General features: G+C 47.0%; 2 protein-coding genes across 3 annotated transcripts in view; one reads left to right on the top strand and one right to left on the bottom strand.

The window, feature by feature from the left end:
• SVOP (SV2 related protein) overlaps positions 1-5214 on the bottom strand; it is a 750499-nt gene extending 745285 nt beyond the window's left edge. The window contains exon 1 of one of the 2 annotated variants that reach the window (XM_069619446.1): positions 5151-5214. In XM_069619446.1, coding sequence (XP_069475547.1) covers positions 5151-5167 — 17 coding nt within the window. In that variant the 5' untranslated portion in view covers positions 5168-5214. The remainder of the gene's footprint in view (positions 1-5150) is intronic. The other variant, XM_069619445.1, reaches the window with a different exon arrangement.
• Positions 5215-5349: 135 nt separating this feature from the next.
• USP30 (ubiquitin specific peptidase 30) overlaps positions 5350-24154 on the top strand; it is a 1160327-nt gene continuing 1141522 nt past the window's right edge. Inside the window, exon 1 of the mRNA XM_069619452.1 lies at positions 5350-5419. The gene's annotated coding sequence lies outside the window, so the exon portion shown is untranslated. The remainder of the gene's footprint in view (positions 5420-24154) is intronic.

Raw genomic sequence — 24154 nt, 5'->3', positions numbered from 1 at the left:
TACGTACACTTGACGGTCCAGTTCTAATCAACTTTGATGCAAGTAAAGTAAACGCTGATATTCCTTGCATTTTAGAATACAATAGACTACATTCACTGTACACCCCCATCTAAAAACCTATCCTGTTCCACAGAAAGGAAAACGTTGTAAAAGAAAACTACTTCAAGCAGAAATGCAAAAGGATCTCACTGTAAATCCTCCAAAGAGAGTAAAAGAAGCTAATACTTCATCAATTACTACAACCAAAGAAGAATCTACTACTCAAAGTAACTCAGGTACTTCTTCAAAGAAGCAACACACACTCTGAAGAAATGACTTGGACACAGAACTATCTGGTCCATTCAAATTTTTAAATATAACTGGTGGAAATTGCTACACAATATATATTCTATTCCAATTGCCACCAATTGTTGACAACATTTACCTACACAATACAGACCAACTGTGTTTGCAAATGTTAGTCCTTCATAGAAATGCAAGCAACAATCCTGACAACACATACAGTGTTCATGGAATAAGACAAGAATTGGACTACTGTGCAATTCACTATAAACTCACAGGAAGATCCACAAGATTTTCTAATGTACTTACTACAAATACTGGAAAACAAAAACATACCTATAAATGAAATCTTCCAGATTTCATACATGTAGAAACATACATGCACTCTCTGCAACATTGTGGCACAGGAATAAATCCCTAATGAACGCTTTGTGTATGTATCCATACCTAACTCTGAATCCATTCCATTTCAGCAACTTGTACAAAATGCAAACCATGGCAGATTACGTATTACCTGCAATTCTGATAATTGCTCCACCTTACAAATACAAACACATAGTAAATATGTAATACTAATGCTTTTACGTTACGATGCATATGGTACCAAAAACAACTGCAAGCTGACTGGATTCACACATGGTGAAGTATCACTGGGTAAGAAAACCTTCACAACAATAGGTATAATCTACTACGCAGGAGACACAACCAATTCAGGTCACTACACTGCATATATAAAAAAGAATTCTGGATAGTGCGAACATAATGATAGTACCATTACTCTAAAGCAGAGATTACCAGCAAATCTTATAAACGCTTATTTAATATTCTTAAAAACAAACTTTAATAACTAATCTCTGCATAAACATCAATAAAACTTCAATTAGAAAACTATAAACAGTTAGAATATGCCAACAGGTATCTAACTGCTCCACGATTCTGCAACAACCAAACAGATAAATCAATACCACTAAATTATAAGAAGAAATAAACAGTTGGAATACGCCAACAGGTATCAAACTGCCCCAAAAATCTGCAACAACCCAACAGATAGATGAGCAACTTGAAAATATAAATAAAAAACTATAACCAGTTAGAATTCGCCAACAGGTATCTAACAATCTGCAACAAGCCAACAGATAGAACATTAGCCATAAACAACAAATAAACACTGAAAACAAAGAAAGAAAAGTACTGTACCATAACAAAAAAAGTTTTTTTTTAATCCAACATGGATTTTTTTTCCCACAGAGAAACAAACACAGAAACTGAGCAAATTGCACAGTGCACTGGTTTGTAAACTACTAAATATGAGGGTCGAAATAATGCAGAAATGTCCATTATGAAATGCAATAACTCTTTATAAACTACCTACACTGACATGATCTTTTCTTTTATCACATAAATTGAAAAAGAATATCTGTTCCAGTTACCCAAGTCATGAAAAAAATATATCCAATCACAAAAAATCAAACAGTAAGTATATTATAATTAAACTCACAAATACTGCCCCATAACACAACCATTGATGCAAACGTCTAACCATACACCACAATCCAACATTTTTACTCCCATGGATATGTTATACTGCAGTGCTTGTTACCAAACTCTACAATCTTAATTACATGACATAGCCAAAACCTCACATACAAACTATATAAATCAAATACTACACAAACTAGATTTGCAGATATTTGATAGATGTTTGATTCTATGGGTGTGATCTATGGGTGTGATATGCTGTGGTAGTTGTGGCCAGGGCCTAGAGTCTTGGGTGCTTGGCCTACGGCCTATAGATTTTATGTCAAGACTGCAGGCTAGGATTATGCTTCACTCTTCTCTTTACTGCTCAAGCAGCATTACAATAAAACCACAAATTGAAGCTCAAACGATAAAAAACAACAACTTCCATGAAACAGCCTTTTTTGTAGTTTGCACTTGTATGATTCTGATCTTGATACGCGACTTTCTCTCCACCAATCCTGGGCATCGCTGCCGGGCAGCCCCAAGCGAGGCCTGGTAACTGCTCCCCCATGGCAGCAGGCCCAGGAGAGTGGCAGCAGCCCTCCCCCAAGGCCCAGCTTCCCTCTCCTCCAACAACAAGGAGACACGCAGTCTCCGCGCTACAAAGTGCAGGAAGGGTGAGGTGTGAAAGAACACCTCAACCTTCCACAATAACAATTGGGTGCTAAGCACCCAGGGGAAACAAGGTCAGCCAGGCAAGGGAACAACAAAGATTAGCCCCCCTCAGGGGCTCAGACTGTCGGCTGCATCCCGGCCTGGGGTCAGGTTTCACAGCCATACAGGCCTTCTAGTGGAGGAATTCAATAATGCTATTACCCTCGCTCTCGACAGCATTGCCCTGCTCAAACTTAGGAATAGCAAACCAAAAAAGCACCTGAACTCGTGGTTCACATCCCACCTAAAAAACTTACGACTTCAGAAAAGAAAATACGAAACAGTATGGAACCTACATCCTACTGCAGAAAACAAAACCAATCTAATAAACATCTCAACGCTATACAAAAAGGATATCATCCTGGCCAAACAAGAAACCTACAATAACAGGATTACCCAAGCCAATTCCAGTATGAAGGAGCTTTTCTCCATCCTAAAAGAACTGGAAACCCCTATCGTAGCACAGGATGACTCCATCAAAGATAAAACCTAGTGCACAGACCTACAATTGGCATTAACCAACAAAGTGTCTAACCTCCAAACTAAAATCGCTCTAAAGAAAGCCTCACTACCAGCCCAAAACTCGACTCCCTCGAACAAAACTACCACATCCATACCTAAAGAAACCACCCTATTCAATTTCTGTAAGGTCTCAGTGATTGAGGTAGAGAAAACTATTCTGAGCTTTAAACCCTCCAATTGCAAAGGTGACCAATGTCCAGCACAACTGATCAAGGAAGCTGCTAGAGATCTAGCTCCCTTCATCACAAAACTTATCAATGCCTCCTTTACTACGGGTACCATTCCACGTAACCTAAAGGAATCTTGGGTACTCCCCCTTCTGAAAAAACAAACACTGGACCCCAACATTCCTACAAACTACAGGCCCATCACCACGGTGCCTTTCTTACTAAAAATACTAGATAAGGTATCCTATACCCAAATTCAGAACTTCCTTGAGGCGAACCAGCTCCTTGGCGTCCGCCAATCTGGTTTCCGACCTCAACATGGTACAGAGACTGCCCTTATCTACTTAAAGGCCCAAATTGACGCACTCAGAGACGAGGGCAAATTAGCCCTCCTCCTCCTTCTAGACCTCTCAGCCGCCTTTGACCTGGTGGACCATAGAGTCCTGTGCAACCACTTGGACTCTGCGGCCCACTTCTCAGAGGAGGCCATAGCCTGGATACAGTAATTCCTTAGCGACAGGACTATGAGAGTGTTCTCCCCCTCAGCGGCAGCAGACCCAATACCCATCACCTGTGGAGTGCCCCAGGGATCCTGTGTCTCGCCTACACTTTACAATATTTTCACAAAGCCACTCTTTGACGATCTTGACAATCTGGGTGTCACCTACACCAACTACGCAGACGATACCCAGATTCTCCTACCACTTACTGGGGATTACGGAAAAGATCTGGCTTTGGTGAATAGAATCTATAGCATCGTGCAGGCATGGATGGCCAACCACAGCCTATGCTTAAACGATGAAAAAACAGAGCTCATCATCATGGGCACGGCAGCTCGCATTTCTAAACTTAACCAAAACTACTCAGCATTCATCATCGATGGGAACACTATTAGGGTCGCCAAAGAAGTAAAAACCTTAGGTTTTTACCTTGACTCGACCCTCTCCCTTACCAAACAGGTGAACTCACTGGCCTCATCCGCGGCCTATGCATGCAAATTAATACGAGCCGGGAAACCTTTCTTATCAGCCGACAGCTGTCTTATTCTAGCCAGAGCCCTCATCCTATCAAAGTTAGATTATTGTAATTCCCTTTACATAGGGTCTACCAAACAAATAATCAACAGAATACAAGTGCTCCAAAATAATGCACTTAGAGCGGCCCTAAGCATTCCCAGAAGAGCACATATCTCCGAAATAATACGGAAATACAAATGGCTATCTACCAAGAAAAAAATCAACCTCAAAGCTGCATCCCTCATCCATAAATGCCTAAATAATAAAGCCCCCCGCTACCTAACAGAACGATTCAACAGAAAAAACCCTACTAGACCCACGAGAACAGTTAGCCCTAACGGCCTCATAGTGCCCAAATTCAAACTCACCACCATTGGAGGTTCAAACTTCCCAGTTAAGGCAGCACAATTGTGGAATTCCCTGCCCCATGCACTTAGAACTGACCAAACGTTCAACAAATTCAGACATAACACAATAAAATGGCTCACTGAGAATACTATGTAACATGCACTTGCCCATGCACCCACCACATGTCGGTACCTGATGGTGTCTGACTGGATCCTTGTTGCTACTCCGTAAAGTTAGCTCTATGATGACTGTTTGGCTACACATCGTCTGTACTTGTTAATGTCTCACCCTGTGGTGCCATGTTCTGTAAATGTATAACTTCTGTAAATGTGTAAATTCTGTAACTAAGCTGTAAACCTACTTGTTCTCATGCGCCCTGCTACCTCAGGGTCCAGTGCGCACAACAAATAAATGAACAAACAAAAACAAACAGCCCCCACAGATACAATACAAAGACCCAGGGGCTACCCCTGGGTCCTATATAATGAGCTGCTTTCAGCTCAGAGAAACACAAGCTGTTTGTGGACCCTGCACGGGGACCCAAACATCCAGAGGGTTCGCTGTGTACTCGGTGTCTCTCTCTCTTTTTCTTTTTCATAAGGTTTGCTGTAAACTCAGCATCTTTGTGTTATCCTCTCACCGCCTTTCTACGAACATTGTTCTGTTTGTTTTTTTTATCTTGTGACAGAAGGAGTCTCAGTCGAGAAGCACCGGCCGGGTGGAAGAAAGTTTCCAGAAGCCCTGCGGAAAGAAAGTGGCCCACAATCACAGGAAGCTGCGCCACCCAAGGCCAGCGAACAAAGGACAACAAAATGAAAGGCGGGGCGAGCGGGCTCGTGTTCGAGAGAGAAAAACAGCAGTGAAGGAGTATGTTGCAGGCGGCGGGCGTCTAAGACTTTGTGTACCCAAGTAAGTCAGCCCCTGGCCCCTGCGTCGCATTGCCTACAGCAATGCAGCCCCTGCACGACATACATGCACTTTTAATAAACGAGAAGTTGCAAAGCGCCTGTCAATTACAAAAGATTGGAAGCAAGCCGGTGTTGTATGCTATCCTGCCTCCCATGGTAGCTTGTGGGAGGCAGTGTTCGGCAATCTTCGGAGTCACGCCCACTTGATGGCTACAGCCATACATGCAGCCCGAAATGAAAAGCTAATGTCATAGCCCGCCCTCCTACATTTCTGTTCCTGGGATTGGCCAGTGATCTGCGTAGCTCCACCCCTGTCCCTGAGTGCCCGTGTCCATCATTTAAGCAGTTCTCATATTTTCTGCGTAGCTCCACCCCTGTCCCTGAGTGCCCGTGTCCATCATTTAAGCAGTTCTCATATTTTCTTCTTTTGTAGCGGCTGCAGTGTTGCCATGTCCGCTTATTATATTATAAGTGACTTTGGGCTTGTTTTTGCCCAAAGTCGCTTATAATATTAGCAGGTTGCTTGTCGCGGTTTTTGTCTGCTTTTTTCCTCAATTGTGTGCTTATTGTTCCGCTTTTTTGCCAGTCTGTCTGACTTGGCCCCATTTACAAAAAAGAAAAATGAATATGAAAGGCGAACATGCCGTCCTGCCATAAGCAGTTATGCACACGCTGTGAGGCTCGGGCTGATTGCCTTCCTGATGTGAAGCCCCATGCAGCGTCCTGGACGGGGCTGTCTGCAGCCCCTTAACGACCTGCAAGTACTCCTTTCTTTTGCATTGATGGGCTCTTTCAATATGAGAGACCCTTTGAAGACTCATTACCTAGCCAAGAGGTAAACACGGGGTATTTACAGCAACATGTAGTTTAGTAATGATGGAAACAAGCATAGACAATGACAATAGTTTAGGGTTTTGTGTAGGCATGGGAAAGGCCCTTGGTAGGCACTGCTGTCTTTAGTTGTATGAACGGCACCAGGTGCAAAATGGTGCAAGTACCAGGGCATCTAATGGCAGTGCCTGGCAAATGCCGGATAAGTTTGCAAAAGCCAAAAACTGTTAACATGACTTCACTGAAGGACACACACAGTGCTTTTAACTTGATTGGCTGAACGCAGACCAGGTTAAGACATTTCTATTACACCAGTAGCATTTACAGCTCAAATTAATTCAGCATTGAGTGCAAAGTTTAATGTTAAGGCTTGATTAAAGAGAGCTCAAAGAGTTCCCATGAGAAGGTGTTTTGGGCGGGGAGGGGCAAGAACAGGTTTGGGGATTAGCATGGCAATGAACAGTCAATGGGTGGGCTAGTGATTTACTAGAGGAGTAAGTCATGAGGGAGCCAATGACCAGAGGGGTGATGGACTATATGAACCAAGGACCAGATGACAGCAGTCAACCAGGTTTCCCAATACCAGAAGGACGACAGTGGGGGGGGGCATGTCACGCTTGTCGCCATGAGCTAGTCCTGGATTTTCCCTTTGCATACTGGTCCTTGTAGGCCCATACTTATAATGGGAAGAAATAAAATACCAGTCCTAGCATTTAATAGGAAATGCCTGGACTGGCTCAGTGTCATTAAGTACATGGGGCTACTTGGCAGGTACCTGCAATGGAGCCAAGGACCAGAGGTGAGCGACGAATCAAGGACCAGAGCAGCCAAGGATCCAAAAAGCCAATAATGTTGCTTTTATAAGTCGCACACATACAAAAAATTAAAATAGACACCAATTGTTAGAAAATAACAATTTTAATAAATGCTTTTTGTTAACATATGTTTGAGCTCTCTGTATGTATTCTTTGCGTTATAGTTATTTTTCAACTTCTGAGACCTTTCCACCTTATTTTAAGGTGCGCTTGTTTTTGCAGCTTATTTGGTTGGGAGTCAGCTTGTTTTGGGCTTGTTTTAAAAGAACATTCAGCTTATTTTTTCCTTCTGACCTGGCAACACTGAGCGGCCGTGGAGAGAGGAAGGGGAGACTGGGAAAGAGGGGGTTTGAAGAAATTAAGTCGCATGGAGTAGAACCGAGCTCTACACTGCGGGGCTGTGGTGGGAATACAGGAGCTCGAGGCACACACGGGACTGAGCAGGAACAAAGGAGGGACCCTTCTGCACCGACACAACTAAAGCACAGTATTTGAAAGGCTACCAAGGATTACAAAAGCCCTGTACAGTGGTTTAATTGCTGGGATTAAAAAATAATAAAAATCACATAAATGAAAAACATTTTGACTTTTCTGTTTCATGACACCAACGTAACATTGTTTACTCCCCCATGTACGTAGACACATCAACACGGAAGAATGCCATATTAAGAGAGGGCTAATCACCATATTGCTGAAACGAAGCACCTGAATGTTTTACGGAAATGCTTAACTCAAGGTGGTCTGTTTTGGGGGCTTCGTGCATGGACAACATTGTGTGATGAATGTCAACTTAACTTTTTCATAACTTGTGTGTTTTATCACTGTTCTATAGCCAAAACATTAATGTAAAGAAATATTATACCAAGCAAAAGGAGTGTTTAGCGAACAATGGTTTCATACCTGTCTGCATCAGGCGTGCCTGTAAATAAGTGAACACAAGGTAGGCTGCAGTCTTGTGGCAGGATGGATGCCATACTCCCACTTGTCATGAATCCTCCTTGCATGTTAATTCCACTCTCTTTATCACGGAGAATGGTCATCATGGTTTCCACAGTTATGTTGCCTGTTTGAAAACCATTATAACGCACTTCAGCAGGGCAGTTTCGAATCCATTTGGTGCCCAGAGCGAAACACTAGGAATACACCCCCCACATCCCATCCCGCGCCCCAGCCCCACCGCACCCCACGCGCCAGCCCCACCGCGCCCCAGCCCCACCGCACCCCGCGCCCCACCACACCCCGCGCCCCAGCCCCACTGCATCGCACCCCACCCCACTCCCAAACTACACCATTAAGGCACTCCTACCCAAAGTCAAACAGTCCGTTACACAAGGAATGAATTGCCATTTGCAACAGTGGGCCACTTTTTCATTGGTGCCGAAGACAATTGTATGCTCTAGTCCCACTTAGGCTGCAGATAATGAGGACTGGGCACACCAAGAGAACATGAATATGGCACAGGATGCAGTATATGCAACCATCAAAGAACACAAGATGCAGAAGGGGGTTTGGAGGCAACCTAAGCCAAAAGGGCAATGACAAGGAGACACCTGAACCCAATAAACACTCACTTTAACATTCTTTGAATGGGAATCAAGAGTATGCTTTGATACAGTAAAGTCTGACTGTTGACTTGTTATAAGGAGACATGGAACCGGATTATTTATTCATGCAATGTTTGTCGGGTACCTATTTATTTATTAAATTTGTTTGTCTGATACAGGTATCCGACAAACATTGCATAAATAAAGAATCGGTGTCCATGTACCCGACAAACATTGCATAAATAAATAAATGAACCGGGTCATGGCTTAAAGAATATTTACTCAGCAACACGGATCAAAACTATTATCACCCTAATGAAGTAACTCATCACCAGTGCCATGGAAGTGGTTTAAAGTGGAATTGATATCAAGTTTGGAAAAGAAGCAGCATGAAAGAAATAGTGCCGCTTTAAACTATTATTTTGGGAGAGGCAAAGCTGCCTACAGTGCACGCCCACGCCCCACACTACCTCCCCTCCCAACACAATGTCAGCACGAAACCATTCAGTGACTAATGGCCCACCATTAGCAGTTTCCTGCCTGCATTGTGATGGGAGGAGCTGGTTTTAGCTGCAGAGGGACCTGAAGTGTTTTAATTGTTGTGCTTATGCCCCCACCCCAAGTGGCGCAAAAGTGGTCAGAGGAAGCCTCTGACTTCTGTAATGTTACGTAGTACTTGTGACATTACAGTCGGAAGGGGCAACGCCAGTACCTGACCCACAGAACTTTCCCCACGACAATGCGCCGCCCCACAAACTGGGGAATTTTATCCCCTCCAGAGGCTCCAGTGTAGCGGGGTAATTGCGAACCCCCCTGGCGGTTGCGCCCCGGGCAGCTGCCCGCCTCGCCCGGGCCAAGAAACGGGCCTGCACCTCAGGGTTAACAATTTCTCCCAGTGCATGGATTAGCATTCTTTTTTATTTATTTTTCCATTTGTGCTTTGGTTTCCAACAAACCTTGCACACGAACATGAATATTTAAAAGTCTCCTATGCACAATTAGACAAACAATACAGGCCATAAATATAAACCATCTCCCCAGATAATACAAAATCATACACAAATATAAACTAGTCAAGTCACACAGCATTCTTGTTGCAGCTCAATTAAGCCTACACATTTCACAATATCAGAACAATGAAGTATCTGTTAAGTATAAAAGCAAAATTCTATAACTTTTTTCCCAAACCTTTTATTCAAACAAGGATGCGAGACATACATAGACAGTAAAATATGGCTGAATGCATAATGCACAACATTCCCGGGTCCAACAAGCCATCCCACCACCGAGGCGCTAATGCGAAAATGCATAACCCTGTTAAAATAGCAAAGTACCACACCAAGGACATCACATCAGGGAATAGTTTGAAAGTAGAGACGGTTTAAAAGTTAGGGAGGGAAAATTCTGGTAATAGTCAACAAATGGGAGCCAGAATTCTAGATACCAAGGCAGCGCATTGTTTTACACATGCTGTAACTTTTTCGTCAACCAAGATGTCCCAGACCTCCATCCACCATTGTGCCAATACTGGCCCCATAGAAGCCTTCCACGATCGTGCTATTGATATTTTAGTTGCTAAAAATTGGTGTGTCGCCGATTGTGCTCTGCAACCCGATTTAGGGTACACATCTTCCACTAAGCGACGCGATAGGCCAACTAGTGGAGCCAGGGGTAAGTCCACTGCAGTTCTCTCCTTAATGTGAGACAGTACAGCAATCCAAAAAGTGTGGATCACATGACAGGACCACCACATATGAAAGTAGCTTCCCGAGGCCGCACCCCCTCCAGCAAGCCGAATTCAAAGCCGCATTCATTTTATGTAAAGTTAGCAGAGGCCGGTACCATCTGTAGCAAACTTTATGCATACATTCTCTATTGGTTACACATTTAGAGGAGGCGTGGTTTCTAGCCCAGATCTCTTCCCATAAATCCTCGACAGGAGGTCCCACATCCGCTTTCCAAATGGCAATGTAGGAGGATCTGACGGTTAGTAAGTTGCCTCCCAAAAGTTTATAAAAGCATGAGATTCTACCCCCATCTATGCCATACTGTTGGGTACATTCCAATACTCTCACCTTCGTGGGTCACCTGGCTCCTCACAGTTGTGAAATCCAGTGCCGAATATGACCATATCTAAATCGTTCGCCTTCGGTTAGTGAGAATTGAGCCTTACATTCGGACACGAGAGAGGAGAGCCCTCCTGGTACAGCTGATGCAAGCTATGCAGACCCCCATTATGCCAATTTGAAAAACTATTCCCTAAGAATCCTGGGGAGAATTCTGCATTACCAAAGACTGGAGAGCACGGTCTGAAACCCGATTCACCCACTTCTTCATAAAAGCCACGTGCCAGTAATACAGCAAGATTTTTGTCGAGCTCAAGTGTGTGTCAGATCGGGGAGTTTAGTATTGTCGATAAAGGGTAAGAAAGATAACTGGCAGGAGGAGTTGGCTTTCTCAAGAGCTACCCATCTGGAAGGGGACCTCCAAGCCAAAATGCGCGTAACCCGAGCAGCCACATAATACCTGAGGAGGTCCAGAGCCGCCATTGCCCCTCTCTGGGCATCGCTTAAAACCTCAGCTTTTGAAACTCTAGGCTTTTTGCCCGCCCAGATAAATTGTAGGACGCTACGCTGCAGCATACGTACTTCAAGGTTGGGTATCTTAACTAGCAAGGCTTGACAAAGATACAAGAATCTGGGTAAAAGATTCATTTTTACTGCAGCGATTCGTCCCATCAGTGATATTTCCTGCTTACTCCAACGTTTAAGATCTTCGGCAAGATCCTTAAGCAACCCTGGGAAGTTGACCCAATATACATCCTGCGGGGAAATGGGAATCCTCACCCCCAGGTACTCAATAGTGTCAGATGCCCACGGAATTCGACAGGTGGATCTCGGAGCGGCAATGACTTGCTTGGGCAATTGCACACTTATGGCAAGGATTTCTAGTAATTGACAGAGAAGCCAGTTCAAATCATCTTAATTCAGACATGACAGCCTCAAGGGAGGTTGGTATATTAGTTAACATGAGCAGGACATCATCGGCATAAAGAGGCATTTTGTGTTGCACCCAAGCTACCTCAGTCCCTGTGATCTCCGAGTTGTCTCTGATCCTTTGCGCAAATGGCTCCATTACAAGAGCAAAAATCAAAGGAGACAGTGGACAACCCTGCTTAGTTCCATGAGCGATAGGGACAGGGGCAATTAACCCTTATTCGAGTAAAAGGTCAATGGTAGTTAGCCAACGGGCCAAATCCAAAAGCAAGCAGAACCTCACAAAGGTAGGGCCAGTGCACTCTGTCGAATGCTTTAGTAGCATCCAGTGTGAGTACTCCCAGGGCAAGACTATCACCTGCTGGCTAGGTCAAGGATATCCAAGACTCATTTGATGTTGTCTTGTGTGCTTCGCTTTGGAATAAACCCAGCCTGATCCGGATTTATCAGTTGGGGTAGAACCGTCCCCAACCTCGAGGCCAACACCTTAGAGTACAACTTGGCATCCAGGTTTAAAGAAATTGGCCTATACGGGTGACAATCCTGTGTGGGATTCCCCAGCTTAAGTATTAAAATTGTAGTTGACTCCATCGAAGGAGTAACCCTCCCTAAATTCCGGGAACAAGTTGAATAAGTTAGTCAAAGGTTTGAGTAGTAGTGTCGGTTGAAAAATCGTATAAACGATACTGAGAAACCATCCGGACTAGGGGTCCTGTGTTTAAGAGAAACTATTGCTATTGCCACCTCTTCCGTGGTTACAGGAGTGTCTAAGGTCTCCTGACCAGTAGACGAGAGCCTGATTTGGTAGTCTGGCGTAAGTCCCAGAGATGGAGGGGGGGGGGGCGGGCCTGCTGCAGATTCTGTGGGTAAATATCATTCAGAAACCTTCCTTTTCGCCGATTCCCTGTACTGAATATTTATGTCTGAGTCTACCAGCATTGCTGTAGTATTTGTTGTATGTATGGCCTTCAATTTATGAACCAGAAATGTATTCACCATATTACCCATGGCATAATAAGATTGCTTAGCACGAATAATCGATTTGGCCGTATTTCCTGCTAAGTGTGCTTCTAGTTTATTTCGCGCTACCCGTAGGCCCTTCCTGGCCATGACAGAATTGAAATGCTTATGAAGCATTTCTGAAGCGCGCATCTCCCCCTAAAGTGCCTACCTTAGGGTTCTATTCCTATAAATGCAAGCAGTCGTGTGAGCAATCAGTTCCCATCTAATCACTGCCTTCATAGGGTCGCATACCGTGGCAGTCGGAACGGTATCAGTGCTATTTTCCCTAAAGAAATCAGTTATTGCCTTAGTTATGGAGTCCTTTGAACACCACATCTGAGAGGGCCGGGTCGTGCAGCTTCCATGGGGGCCTGCTAACGGGGGACAACCTATCAACTGAAAGTGTACACTCAACTGCTGCATGATCTGAGAGTACATGGGTAGCAATGAGTACCTCTGATACAAACGGAATCAGAAGGAACAAGTTACTTACCTGTAACTATTGTTCTCCAGAATGGGTCTGGCATGGATTCACATGCTCATGAATATTCCCCGTCGTCAGGCCGGGAATCAAAAAGTAAAACAGTTTCACTTTCACTTACAAACTGTCTTTCTCCGATAAACCAATCACTGAGCTCTGGGTCATACTGCCCCTAACCAATGACTGCCCTTCTCCCGAAGCCCCTCCTCTGGCAGCCATCTTCAGATTTAATAGCCCATAAAGTGGCAGTATGACCAAGAAGAGCCACAGGAGGGAGGGTTTGCATGTGAATCCATGCCAGACCCATGCTGGAGAACAATAGTTGCAGGTAAGCAACTTGTTCCTTCTCCAGCATGGGGTCTGGCATGGATTCACATGCTCAAGAATAAAGAATACATAGCAGTACAACATTACACAACCACAGGAGGTGGCAAGGCTCAACAGAAGCAAATACTCTTCCCTCCGGAACAGGCTCACCTTCAAGCGAACAGGTTGCGTAGCACTGCTTGGCCAACCCTGGACTCCTCTCTGGAATCCCTGTGGACGCAGTAGAATCTTGTAAAGGTGTGCGTGGACCTCCACGTAGCAGCCCTGCAGATGTCCAGCAGGGGCACACCAGACAGGAACGCCGTTGTCGCAGCGATCGCTCTGGTAGAATGGGCTCTCGGACGGCCGGGCAACGGTTGGTTTGACAACCAGTGACAGTGTGTGATGCAGCCGGAGAGACACCTGGAGATGGAAGCCTTGGACAAGGCCTTCCCATGGTTCACAGGACCAAAGTTCATGAATGGTTGAGATGTCTTCCGGAAACACTTTGTGCGTGAACTTCAGCGCACAAGCCACATCCAGCCAGTGCAAAGTCCTTTTAGCCGGCGACAAAGGTTTTGGAAAAAACACAGGCAACACCAAAGGCTTGTTGAGGTGGAATTCCGACAGAACCTTTGGCATGAAGGAGGGGTGCATCCGCAGCACCACCGTTGTGTTGTGAAAAGTCAGCTAAGGCTGTTCGCAGGAAAGGACCTGGATCTCACCTACCCTCCTGGCAGAGGTGATGGCCACGAGAAAAGCTGTCTTCCACGAAAGGAACTTGAGAGGGGCCTGATGCATATGCTTGAAGGGAGCCCCCATGATCCTCGTCAGCACCACGTTGAGTTCACACGCCGGGGTAGGGGCATTCTCCGGCGGTAATGATCGAAACAGTCATTTGAGGAACTCCTTGACTAGACGGTGGGACCAAAGAGAAGACCGTCCTGGAGACCTGGTGTAGCGGGAGATAGCCGCCAGAAGCACCTTGATAGAGGCGTGCTTCTGCCCTGCCTTGACCAAGTACAAGTACGGAAGAATCTGCGGAGCTGAGATATTCAGAGGGTTGGTCTTCTGCGTCCGGCACCACGTTGCAAAATGTTTGCACTTGTGCCCTTAGCAATGAAGAGTCGACGATGCTCTGGCCCTGGTAAGGACCTCCCTGCAGTCCGCCGGCAGCTCATACACTCCAAACCCTAAGGCTGCAGGAGCCAAGCCTTCAGGTTCAGCGATCCTGTGTTGTGATGTAGGATTGCGCTTCCTTCTCTGGCGAGCAGATCCAAACCACCGGCAGCTTGACCGGGGGTAACACTGACAGGCTGAGAAGATCCGGGTACCAAATCTGACTCGGCCACGCCGGGGCGATGAGGATCATCTTGCATCGCCACCGTTTGAGTTGATTGATGACAGCAGCAGGAGAGGCAACGGGGAAGGGGAATTCCGGCAGAACAGGCCTTCCCACAGAAAGGAAAACGCGTCCCCCATGCTCCTCGGCTGGTGGAACCTTCTGGCGAATCTCTGGCATTTGGAATTCATCGCTGTCGCAAACAGATCGATCTGGGGTCTGCCTCATTTGAGGAAGAGGCTGTTCACTTGATCATGTCGAAGTTCCCACTCGTGGCAAGAGCGGAGCTCCCTGCTGAGGGAGTCGGTGATGGTGTTCTTGACTACAGCCAGGTGAAAAGGAATGAGGAACATCTCTTGGCTGACGGCCCAGTGCCACAAGTCCTGTGCCTCTTCCTGATGTAGAACATCGTGGTGGTATTGTGCGTGAAGACCCTCACCACCTTGCCCTTGAGTGACAGAAGGAACGACTAGAGGACCCAGAACACTGCCCGCAGCTCCAGGACATTGATGTGGAGAGCCCTCTCCTATGGTAGCCACAGGCCTCTGGCGTGGAGACGTCCGGTGTGGGCTCCCCAGCCCTCCAGGGACGCGTCTGTGGTGACTGTCTCTTGGTATGGGGGGCTCTGGAAATCCGTGCCCCCGGCAATGCTGGAGCGCACGCCCCACCACCTTATCGCTCGACGGAACTCCTCGTCGAGAACAATCTTGTCTGCAAAGCTTCCAGACACCTGGATCCACCAAGCGTCCAGGAATTCCTGAAGGGGTCCTATCCGCAACCTGCAGAGCCGGATCAGGTTAACGGCGCTGGTAGAGCTGCCGGTGCCGTTAACCCTCTACCGCCTCATTACGAGGTCTTCTCGTGAGTCCCTCTAAGGACGTCTGGTAAAACCAGGCGTCCTTAGTGGGACCCGCTAGCAGACTAGGATGCTTACAACAGGCCCGTCATTAACGGACCCGTGGTTAGCATACTCCCTATTCCCATTGAGCCCTATGGGGGCTCAAATGGGAATGGGGATGTACCGGGTCCGGGTTCCTGGAATGGGGGAATACCGGGCCCTCCAAGGTCGGAATGGCCCGGTATTTCCCCATTCCAGGAACCCGGATCCGGTACCCGGTATGGCGGTAGCTATGCCGCTAAAAGCGGCATGGCTACCTCCATACTCGTAATGAGGCCCATGTCTTAATCCACTTAATCATATGAGATTGAAATACACCAGTTAAGGTCTAGGAGAGTTCTAACAAAACAGATAGGTCTTCACGGCCTTCTGGAATGCCGGAAAGGTTTTAATCTCACAGATTTCTCTAGGTAGTTTATTCCATGCTCTTGGACCGTAGACGCCGAATCTGCGGTCCCCTTTGCTCATATACCTGGTGTGGTGTATATGAAGCAGATTTTGATCTGCTGAGCGCAGTTGTTGGGTGGAACATGTCTCCTGATTTTATCTGATAGATATCTTGTTCCTGTCTTGTTAACACACCTATAAACCAAGCAGAGTACCTTAAACTCAATTATCTCCTTTACTGCCAGCCAATGTAGGGCTCTTCTTAAGTTAGAGGTTGAAGCTGATTTTTTTACCTATACGCCAGCCTAACCGCTGCATTTTGGGCCACCTGCAGTCTTCGCAACTGATAGGCTGGTATACCCGACAGCAATACATTTCCATAGTTTAACCTCGAGTTGACCAGAGTGCCAATAACTACCGCTCTGTCCTCATTCGCAATGAATGGTAGGATATGTTTCAATAAGCGTAGTGAGTGGAAAGCTGCTTGTACCTTCGCACTAACTTGAGCTCCACTTCCCATGTTATCCTCCCAGACACAGCCTACATTTTTTATTTTCTTGGAGAAATTCAGCTGTGTCCCCAGGAAACATAGCGAGTAAATGCTCCCTCTGCAGATTGTGCTTTGAAGCGAATAGAGTCACTTCTGTTTTGCAGGCATTCAGCAGTAGCTGGATCGCACACATCCAAGCCTGTATTTCTTGTAGGCACCGGTCAACTATTTCGTACGTCTCCTCTAGATTCTGTATCCTCAAGAACACCTGCGTATGAGTGAAACTGTATGCCGTGCTTCCTCAGAATGTCCATGAGTAGTTTAACATATAAATTAAAAAGCAGTGGGGAGAGGGATGTCATGAACCATCAGACATGCCCCTTCTGGACCTCCTGGTCCTTGACACGTCAGGGCTTACACTCTGTACTACTTCCAACATGGCCGTACACACAGAACGCTGCCTACCAGTCTTTATGTCCGAGGCAGCATGTTCTATAAAATGGCCATGCCCCCGCAGCCCGCGCGTCTCAACGTTACTGTTGCTGTGGCTAGACGTGTGCTCCGAAGTTTGCCTTGCGGAATTCTGTAGTTTCCTGATTCCTGGACCCTCCGCTTTCCCTTCTATCCTCCCTCCTCCTATTTAGCCTTCTTCCCGGATTCCGTGCACCCGCCTCCGAGTGCACTTCTCCTTTCCTGGTCTTCCTGGAGTTTCCTCATTTTTTCCCAGATGTTAAAGCTGAACGAACACTGGAAGCCGAAGACGGCAGAGCAGGCTTGTACAAGACCCGATCCGTACGGAAGAAAACTCCTCTGGATTCCATCAAGCAGCGAAAGCAGGTGAGAAAGGGGAAACGTGTGACAAGGGATGATCCCTGTGGGACTCCACAGCTTTGTAATCCTGAATCTAACAAGAAATCTCCAAATCCTACTCTTTGTTCTCTTCTAGAGAGAAAAGATTCAAACCATTGAAGAGCTTGTTTCACTACTCCACCCACTTCTCTCAGACGTTTCAGCAGGGTCCCATGGACAACCGTATCAAAGACGGCGGACAGGTCCAACATGACCAACATGACCAACAGGGACACGCCCCCCTGATCCGCCGTCTCCAATAGATAGTCCCAGACCGTCAGCAACACAATCTCCATCCCAAAACCTGGTCGGAAGCCGGATTGCAGTGGATTGCAGATTCTCCTGATCCAGATGTGCCTGCAGCTGAGCTGTCACAATGTTTTCCAGAATTTTCGATGGCCATGACAATCTTGCCATTGGCCTGTAATTCTGGAAATTCTTAGGGTCTAAATTAGTTTTTTTTAGCAGTGGCGTGACCACAGATTTCTTCAGAATCATCGGTACTACCCCTGATGTAAGAGATTTGTTAACAAATTTTGTGATAAATGGGGTAATATCTGGAGCTATTAGTTTAGCTACTGAAGATAGAATAACGAAGAGTACATCATTAGTAGCCTTCAACGCAGAGAGCAAGGTGCAGACCCTTTCCTCAGATACTTTCGTAAACATAAATAGCTTCTGATCCGCCCCAGTGTCTTCATCATGAGATATGCATTCTGGGCTAATCTCCTCTGTTACTTCCAGATCCTCTTGGGGATGTAATGGTTTAATTTCCATAATCTTTCCTTGTATTAGCTCTATTTTATTTATAAAGTAATTATTAAAAGCATTCGCCTGTGCTTGTGATGATTCAGGTGCTGCTGACACACACCCAGGATTTGCTAACTGGGAAATAGCAGCGTACAATTCCCGTGGCCTGTTCATGACTTTGTCAATTTTCCCCATTATAAATTTAGCTTTATCATCAAAAATGGCTTTTCCATATTCTCTTCAGGCGCTCTTGACCTGTTCTAAAATGCTCTCTGTACGATGTCTTCTCCATTTTATTCTCTAAAGATCTCACCTGTACCCTTTTCTTGGCCAAATCTGGCGAAAACCAGGAGTTACATGGCTTTGTTTTGTTGGAGAGGGGCCTGTACATTACATAGCATAGCCATGATTTACATGCCTTTATTGAAGAACTCTTCACATGGAAGAGCCTCTTCAATCTGTGCCAAAGCATGTTTCAGAGTTTCCCCTGAGATTTTCAATAAATCTTTCAGCTTGCGGAACTCCCCCATCCAATTTTCCGTGTGCACTTCCAGAGTTTTCTTATGCATTCTCAGTTCAAATACTATGGCATAGTGGTCTGTCCATGATATTGCGATTGTCTCAACATAACAAATTATCTTCCCTCGATATAGCAGGACATCAAGACAATGGTCCTGGCAATGTGAGGGGGATGATGCTAGAAGTTCCAAAGCATGGGCTTCCAGGGTCTCCTTTAATTCTCTCCCATCCCCAGATGTCACCTCCTCAGCCCATATATTGAAGTCCCCCAATCATAACAGCTTGTCATGCTTATTCCCCGTGTCTGCCAGAAATAATTCTCATTTCTCCAGGAAAGCCTGTGCTGGGCCAGGAGGTCGATAACCAAAGAGAATTTTTATAGTTTTATTTGGAGAACACTGAATACAAGCATGCCCCATCTGACTTGATGGTCCGCACCGTGGCAGTCTTCAGTGTCAACAGCCATTGCACCTTGCCCAGCATGGCCACTATCCTCTCTTCCAAGGGGGCGGTCAGGCAGGAGACCAAGTTGAGCCTGGCCCCCAGAAATAGCACATTCTGCGATAGTATCAAGCAGGATTTTGGATAGTTGACGGAGAACCCCACATCTGCTACTTCCCTGGACTTGGCGCGGATGAGTCAGTCATCAAGGTACGTGTACACATGTATCCCTTGTAGGCGCAGATGGGCCGCCACTGGTGCCATGCACTTTTGTGAACACCCTGGGTGCCGAATTCAGTCTGAAAGGAAGGGCCTTGAACTGGTAGTGCCTTCCCTGTACTACGAAGCACAGGACCTTCCGATGCTTCTCGTGATGGGGATGTGGAAGTATGCATCCTCCAGATCCAGCGACGACAAGAAGTCCTCTTCCTCCAGTTGGCCAAGCACGTGCTGCAACATGACCATCATGAATTTTTGGGACTTGAGGTATTTGTTAAGGCGCCGCAAGTCTAGAATGGGCCTCCAGCCCCCAGTCTACGTCACCAAGAAGTATCTGCAGTAGACTGCGGAGCCCGCAGTCACATCGGAACCAGCTCTATAGCCCCCTTTTTTAATATGGCCCGTATTTCCTGCAGGAGCGGAGGGATGTGCTGCTCCTGCCGGGCCACCAGTGGTATCCGCGGACACTTCTGCTGGAACTCTAGAGAGTGTCCGTGGGTGGGAGCGTCCAGCACCCATCGGTCGGTGGAGATCTTTTCCCACTCGCTGGACCAGGTCAGCCCCTTTTGCCTTCGAGAGGGCGGCCGCCACCAGCTCGATCCTCAAGGATGACTTAGTCTGGACCACCTGGGCCTTCAGGGGCAGGTCGGACACCTTTCCTTGCGCCTTGGTCTTCTCTGGCTTTCCCCGCAGCTTCCCTGGGTTAACCGATTTCCTCTTCGAGCTGGAGCGATGACTGGCGATGGAGGCAGATGGCGAAGATGAACGTGCGCTGCGTATTGTGGGACCCACTTGTGCGGAAACCCAGACGGAAACAAACTTGCAGTACTTGGCCTTGTCTTGGGCCCCCGCGGATCGAGCACCCTCAAAGGACTTAGAAGCCAGCTCTTTGGACCGGCCGGACCTGGGTAAGGCATGCCCCTGCTTGCCGCACAGGGTAGAGGCCTTGGTGTTAAGCCATGCCACCAACCTACTGTGACTGTCCTTGATGGTTCGCTTGGAGAACCCAAGGCAGATTTCACAATATGCTTCGCTGTGGTCCGGATGGAGACAGTAGAGGCACTGAGAGTGTTTGTCCTCCACAAACAAGTTCCTCAATCCGCAGCTGGAGCAGAGCTTGAAGAGGGAGCCTCCCTCTTTCTTCTCCTCCGACATGGTCCGGAGTGCGATGTAGGCCCAATGGCGTTCTGGAATTTTCCATGAAACTCTTTCATGAAATTCTTGCCCTTAAGGGGCGTTGAAAGACGCCGACAAACGGATCCCTGCTTGCCGGTCAAAGGAACGAAAGAACACACAGGCACTATTTGACAAAAATAGAAACTTTTTATCGAAAAAGCGCAAAAACATAGAAAAGCTCTCTGAGCACAACACGAGGACTCCCAACACTTGAACCTGCGGTAAAAATATGAAGATGGCTGCCAGTGGAGGGGCTTAGGGAGAGGGCAGTCATTGGCTGGGGACAGTATGACCCAGAGCTCAGTGTTTGGTGTATAGAAGAAAGACAGTTTGCAAGTGCAAGTCAAACAGTTTATTCTTTTACCGAGGATCCCCGGCCTGACAACGGGGAATATTCACGAGCATGTGAATCCATGCCAGACCCCATGCTGGAGAAAGGGAGATATGAGCCAGAGATTGATCCTTGAGAAAGTCCTATATGCGTGTAAAATGTGTGTTGTCAAGTTCTCCCTTGTGCAATAGCCTCCACAAGTAAACCAGATTCATTTCCCTCAGAACTTTAATTAAAGACTGGGCCAGTTTAAAGTCTGTAGCAGAGGGTGGGTGTGATTAATCATGGGGTCAGGTACTACATTATAATCATCCCCCTACCCCCACCACCAAGATCACTTGTCCATCTGCAAAAGCAGTCCTTTCCGACAGAAAGTCCACCAGGAATCCACCCTGCTTCTCACTGGCGGAATAAAGAGATATGACAGTAAACAGATGACCGCCTAACAAGCCCCTGACCCCTATAAACCGACCCCCCCGGGTCATTCTTCTCTCCCAACTCAACAAAGATCCCTGTTCCACCTTTATTAGTACTGAAATAGGCAAGATATTGTTTAGCAAAGTGTCTATTGCGCAGTCTACGAAAATCAGTATGACACAGGTGCGTCTCCTGTAACAAGGCTATGGAACATTCCTGGTCCCTCAATCTCTGCAACACAGATTTAAGGGGGAGTTCAATCCATGCACATTAAGAGCAAGTTCTTTAACTCTGGCCCAACGGGGAGTCCGCTAACACGACCTCAGTGCTACGTGGAAATAAGAGATAAGCTTAAACTAAGCAGGTGTCACACTCTACAAGTAGCGAACTGATCATGACTCTTACCATCCCGCATCCAATTTTACCTCAAAATTTACGAGAACCCTTCCAAGAAAGACTCGTATAAAAATAAAAACGGTTCAGAAAAGGAGCTATTATCACAGACCGGGGCTATTGCCTGCTGTCGCCAGACCAAAACACAGTTACAAATCAATAGAGAGAATATTCATGCCATCGCCAAGTCCATCCGCTCACAGAGTCTAGATCGTCCAAACAGTTAAAGTGAGGAGAACCATCTTGAGGAAACTTGTGGAGGACCATCTCCGGTTCCGGAAGCACCTCAAGACCTTCCTCTTTGCTTCTGCCTTTGCCCCCCCTCTCACCTGCTGATTCTACTCTCCCTCGGCACCATGCACCTGGCCAGCCTCTTTCCTCTGGGTCCAGGTACCTGCTCCTCTTGCCACCCGCATGCACTGCCTCCGAGCCACTCCTTGCACTGGGGTCTGTATCTGTACCCATACAGCCCCTACCCCTTTGTTTTGTTCTTCCTGCACTTATCAGACCTACCCAGCCTGCTGCCTTAAACCCAGCACTGCCATTTGCTGGCTGCACTCCCTCTGTTTGTTGCCTTTTTATTTATTAATTTATTTATTATTATTTATGTTTTTTTCCTCCTTGCTCCGCACTCTCCTTTTGATCCCCCTTCCATGCACTTCTCCCTCTCCCCCTCTACCATGCACTTGCTCGTTCTCAATGTCACTGGGCCTAGTAAGATCGTTGTTTTTGTTTCTCCTCTGTTCCCCTTCCCTTGCCTTGTCGCGCTCTGAAACACTTGTGTATGAGCGCGATAGAAATAAAATATCAATTTCAATTTCAACCAGAACCTATAGAGAGAAGTAAAAAAAAAAAAGCATCCAGAGCTACTTCACCTGCGTGGGGCCAATCACCTTCATTTTACTCCCGAGTGGCCCCCAGGTTTTCGCGCCTTACCAGCTCTTGACCACAATCCCCTCTGTGGCTTAGGGACCCAACCTCATGAGGGCCAGATGGCCATGATGACAGTAAATCCTAAGCATCCTGATGTGATGTTATTGACCAATGTTTCCCCTCCAAAGTGAAGAACAGAGCAGTGGAGAAGCCCCATCTGAAATGAATACCCTCCTCCCTGAGCCACACAGTAAGTGGACAAAGCATCCTGCGCCTCTGGATTGTGAAAGTCGCCAGATCCTGGGATATCTGAAGGTCGGCACCCCGAAAGTGAAGGCTGGTCTGCATGTGCTGCTTCCATGATGCGCTGCTTAAACGTGAGGAAATTGACTCTTCTGAGAACATCAGGTGGCTGGCTTGATCCTTCCCAGAGAGACCCTCAAAGACTATGGGTATGGTTCAGTTCCGCCTTGGCAACCTCAGACAGTCAGAGAGGAGACCGGAAGAGGGTGCAGACCTAATTCAGCAAATCTGAGTCACTTACAGATCTAGGTATGCTGCGTAGCCTGACATTGTTACGTCATGAATGATTGTTGATGTCCTCCTGCTTGTGTTCCAGGGCCTCACACCTCGGAAGGCATTGGGAAGCATTGCAAGACTCCAAGGTTTGCTCAGAAAGAGTCCTCAATGTCCCTAATACACTGTTCTGCCTCCGTCACGCGTTTGTCAATTGTCACAACTTTAGAGGAGAGCTTGGCAACACTGTTTTGGAGTGCCCGCTTCAGTTCCCTCAGCAGGTTAGCCAGATCCGGTTTGATAGCCGGTAGAGCCATGTCCTCTCCCCTCTCCTGGGGACACTGCACCAGCAGGACAGCGTTGTCAATCTTCTTAGGTCCTTCACAGGCATGTACCAAGCACGCAATATCAACATCTGTAGGGGTATTTCCCCTCTTTGCCATCACAGCCTCCAGGTAACAAATCCAGGGACCGCAGGTAGCCCCAGCACCAATAAATAAAGATCAGGCAGTATGTGATCTGTGCACAGGGACTGAGGGCTCTTAACTACAATGCTCGTGAAGAGAGATAAGGCAGCATGTAATCCATGCACAGGGACTCCAACAGATACCACTATCACCCATGTAGTAAGAGTCACCGCACACCCAGGCACCGCACACCTAGGACCAACCAAAGCCCTCAAGGAGATGCTCCGCATGCATCAAGCAATGAGTCAGGCATCTGGCAAGTCCTCGCGGGAAGCCTCCAACTGCCAGAGCACTCACCAGCTGGGCAGAAAGCATGTAATTCAAGGCAGCTCCCAAAGGAAGAGCGGAGAAAGATGCAGAGAAAAAACAACAGGTACCCCAAAGGAAAAGCTCGGGTCAGACAGCTTAGTGCAAGTTACAGTCCCAGACCCACGCATCTCTACCCTGGAGAAGATGGCCAGCTGCTCAGTTTATGGCGAGCAAGGGTTGCAGGCGCCATGTTGGAGTTTGGTGCGGTCCCCGCTCCGCTGATTCCAGGATTCCCAACCCTGTCCAGCGAGGGCTGCGGGTGCCGAAACTCGGTCCCTGCATGCCTCGAGGCTTCACCTAGCCAGAGTGAGGATTTCTAGGCTCTGGCGACACTTATGACGGCGCCATTAACACTGAAGGCCCGGCGATGTCCGGAGACTGTTA

Source organism: Ambystoma mexicanum, chromosome 10 (genome assembly GCF_040938575.1).
Source record: "Ambystoma mexicanum isolate Mex_15411 chromosome 10, UKY_AmexF1_1, whole genome shotgun sequence".
In the NCBI taxonomy this organism is placed as follows: domain Eukaryota; kingdom Metazoa; phylum Chordata; class Amphibia; order Caudata; family Ambystomatidae; genus Ambystoma; species Ambystoma mexicanum.
This window is presented reverse-complemented; position numbering and strand designations above follow the sequence as displayed.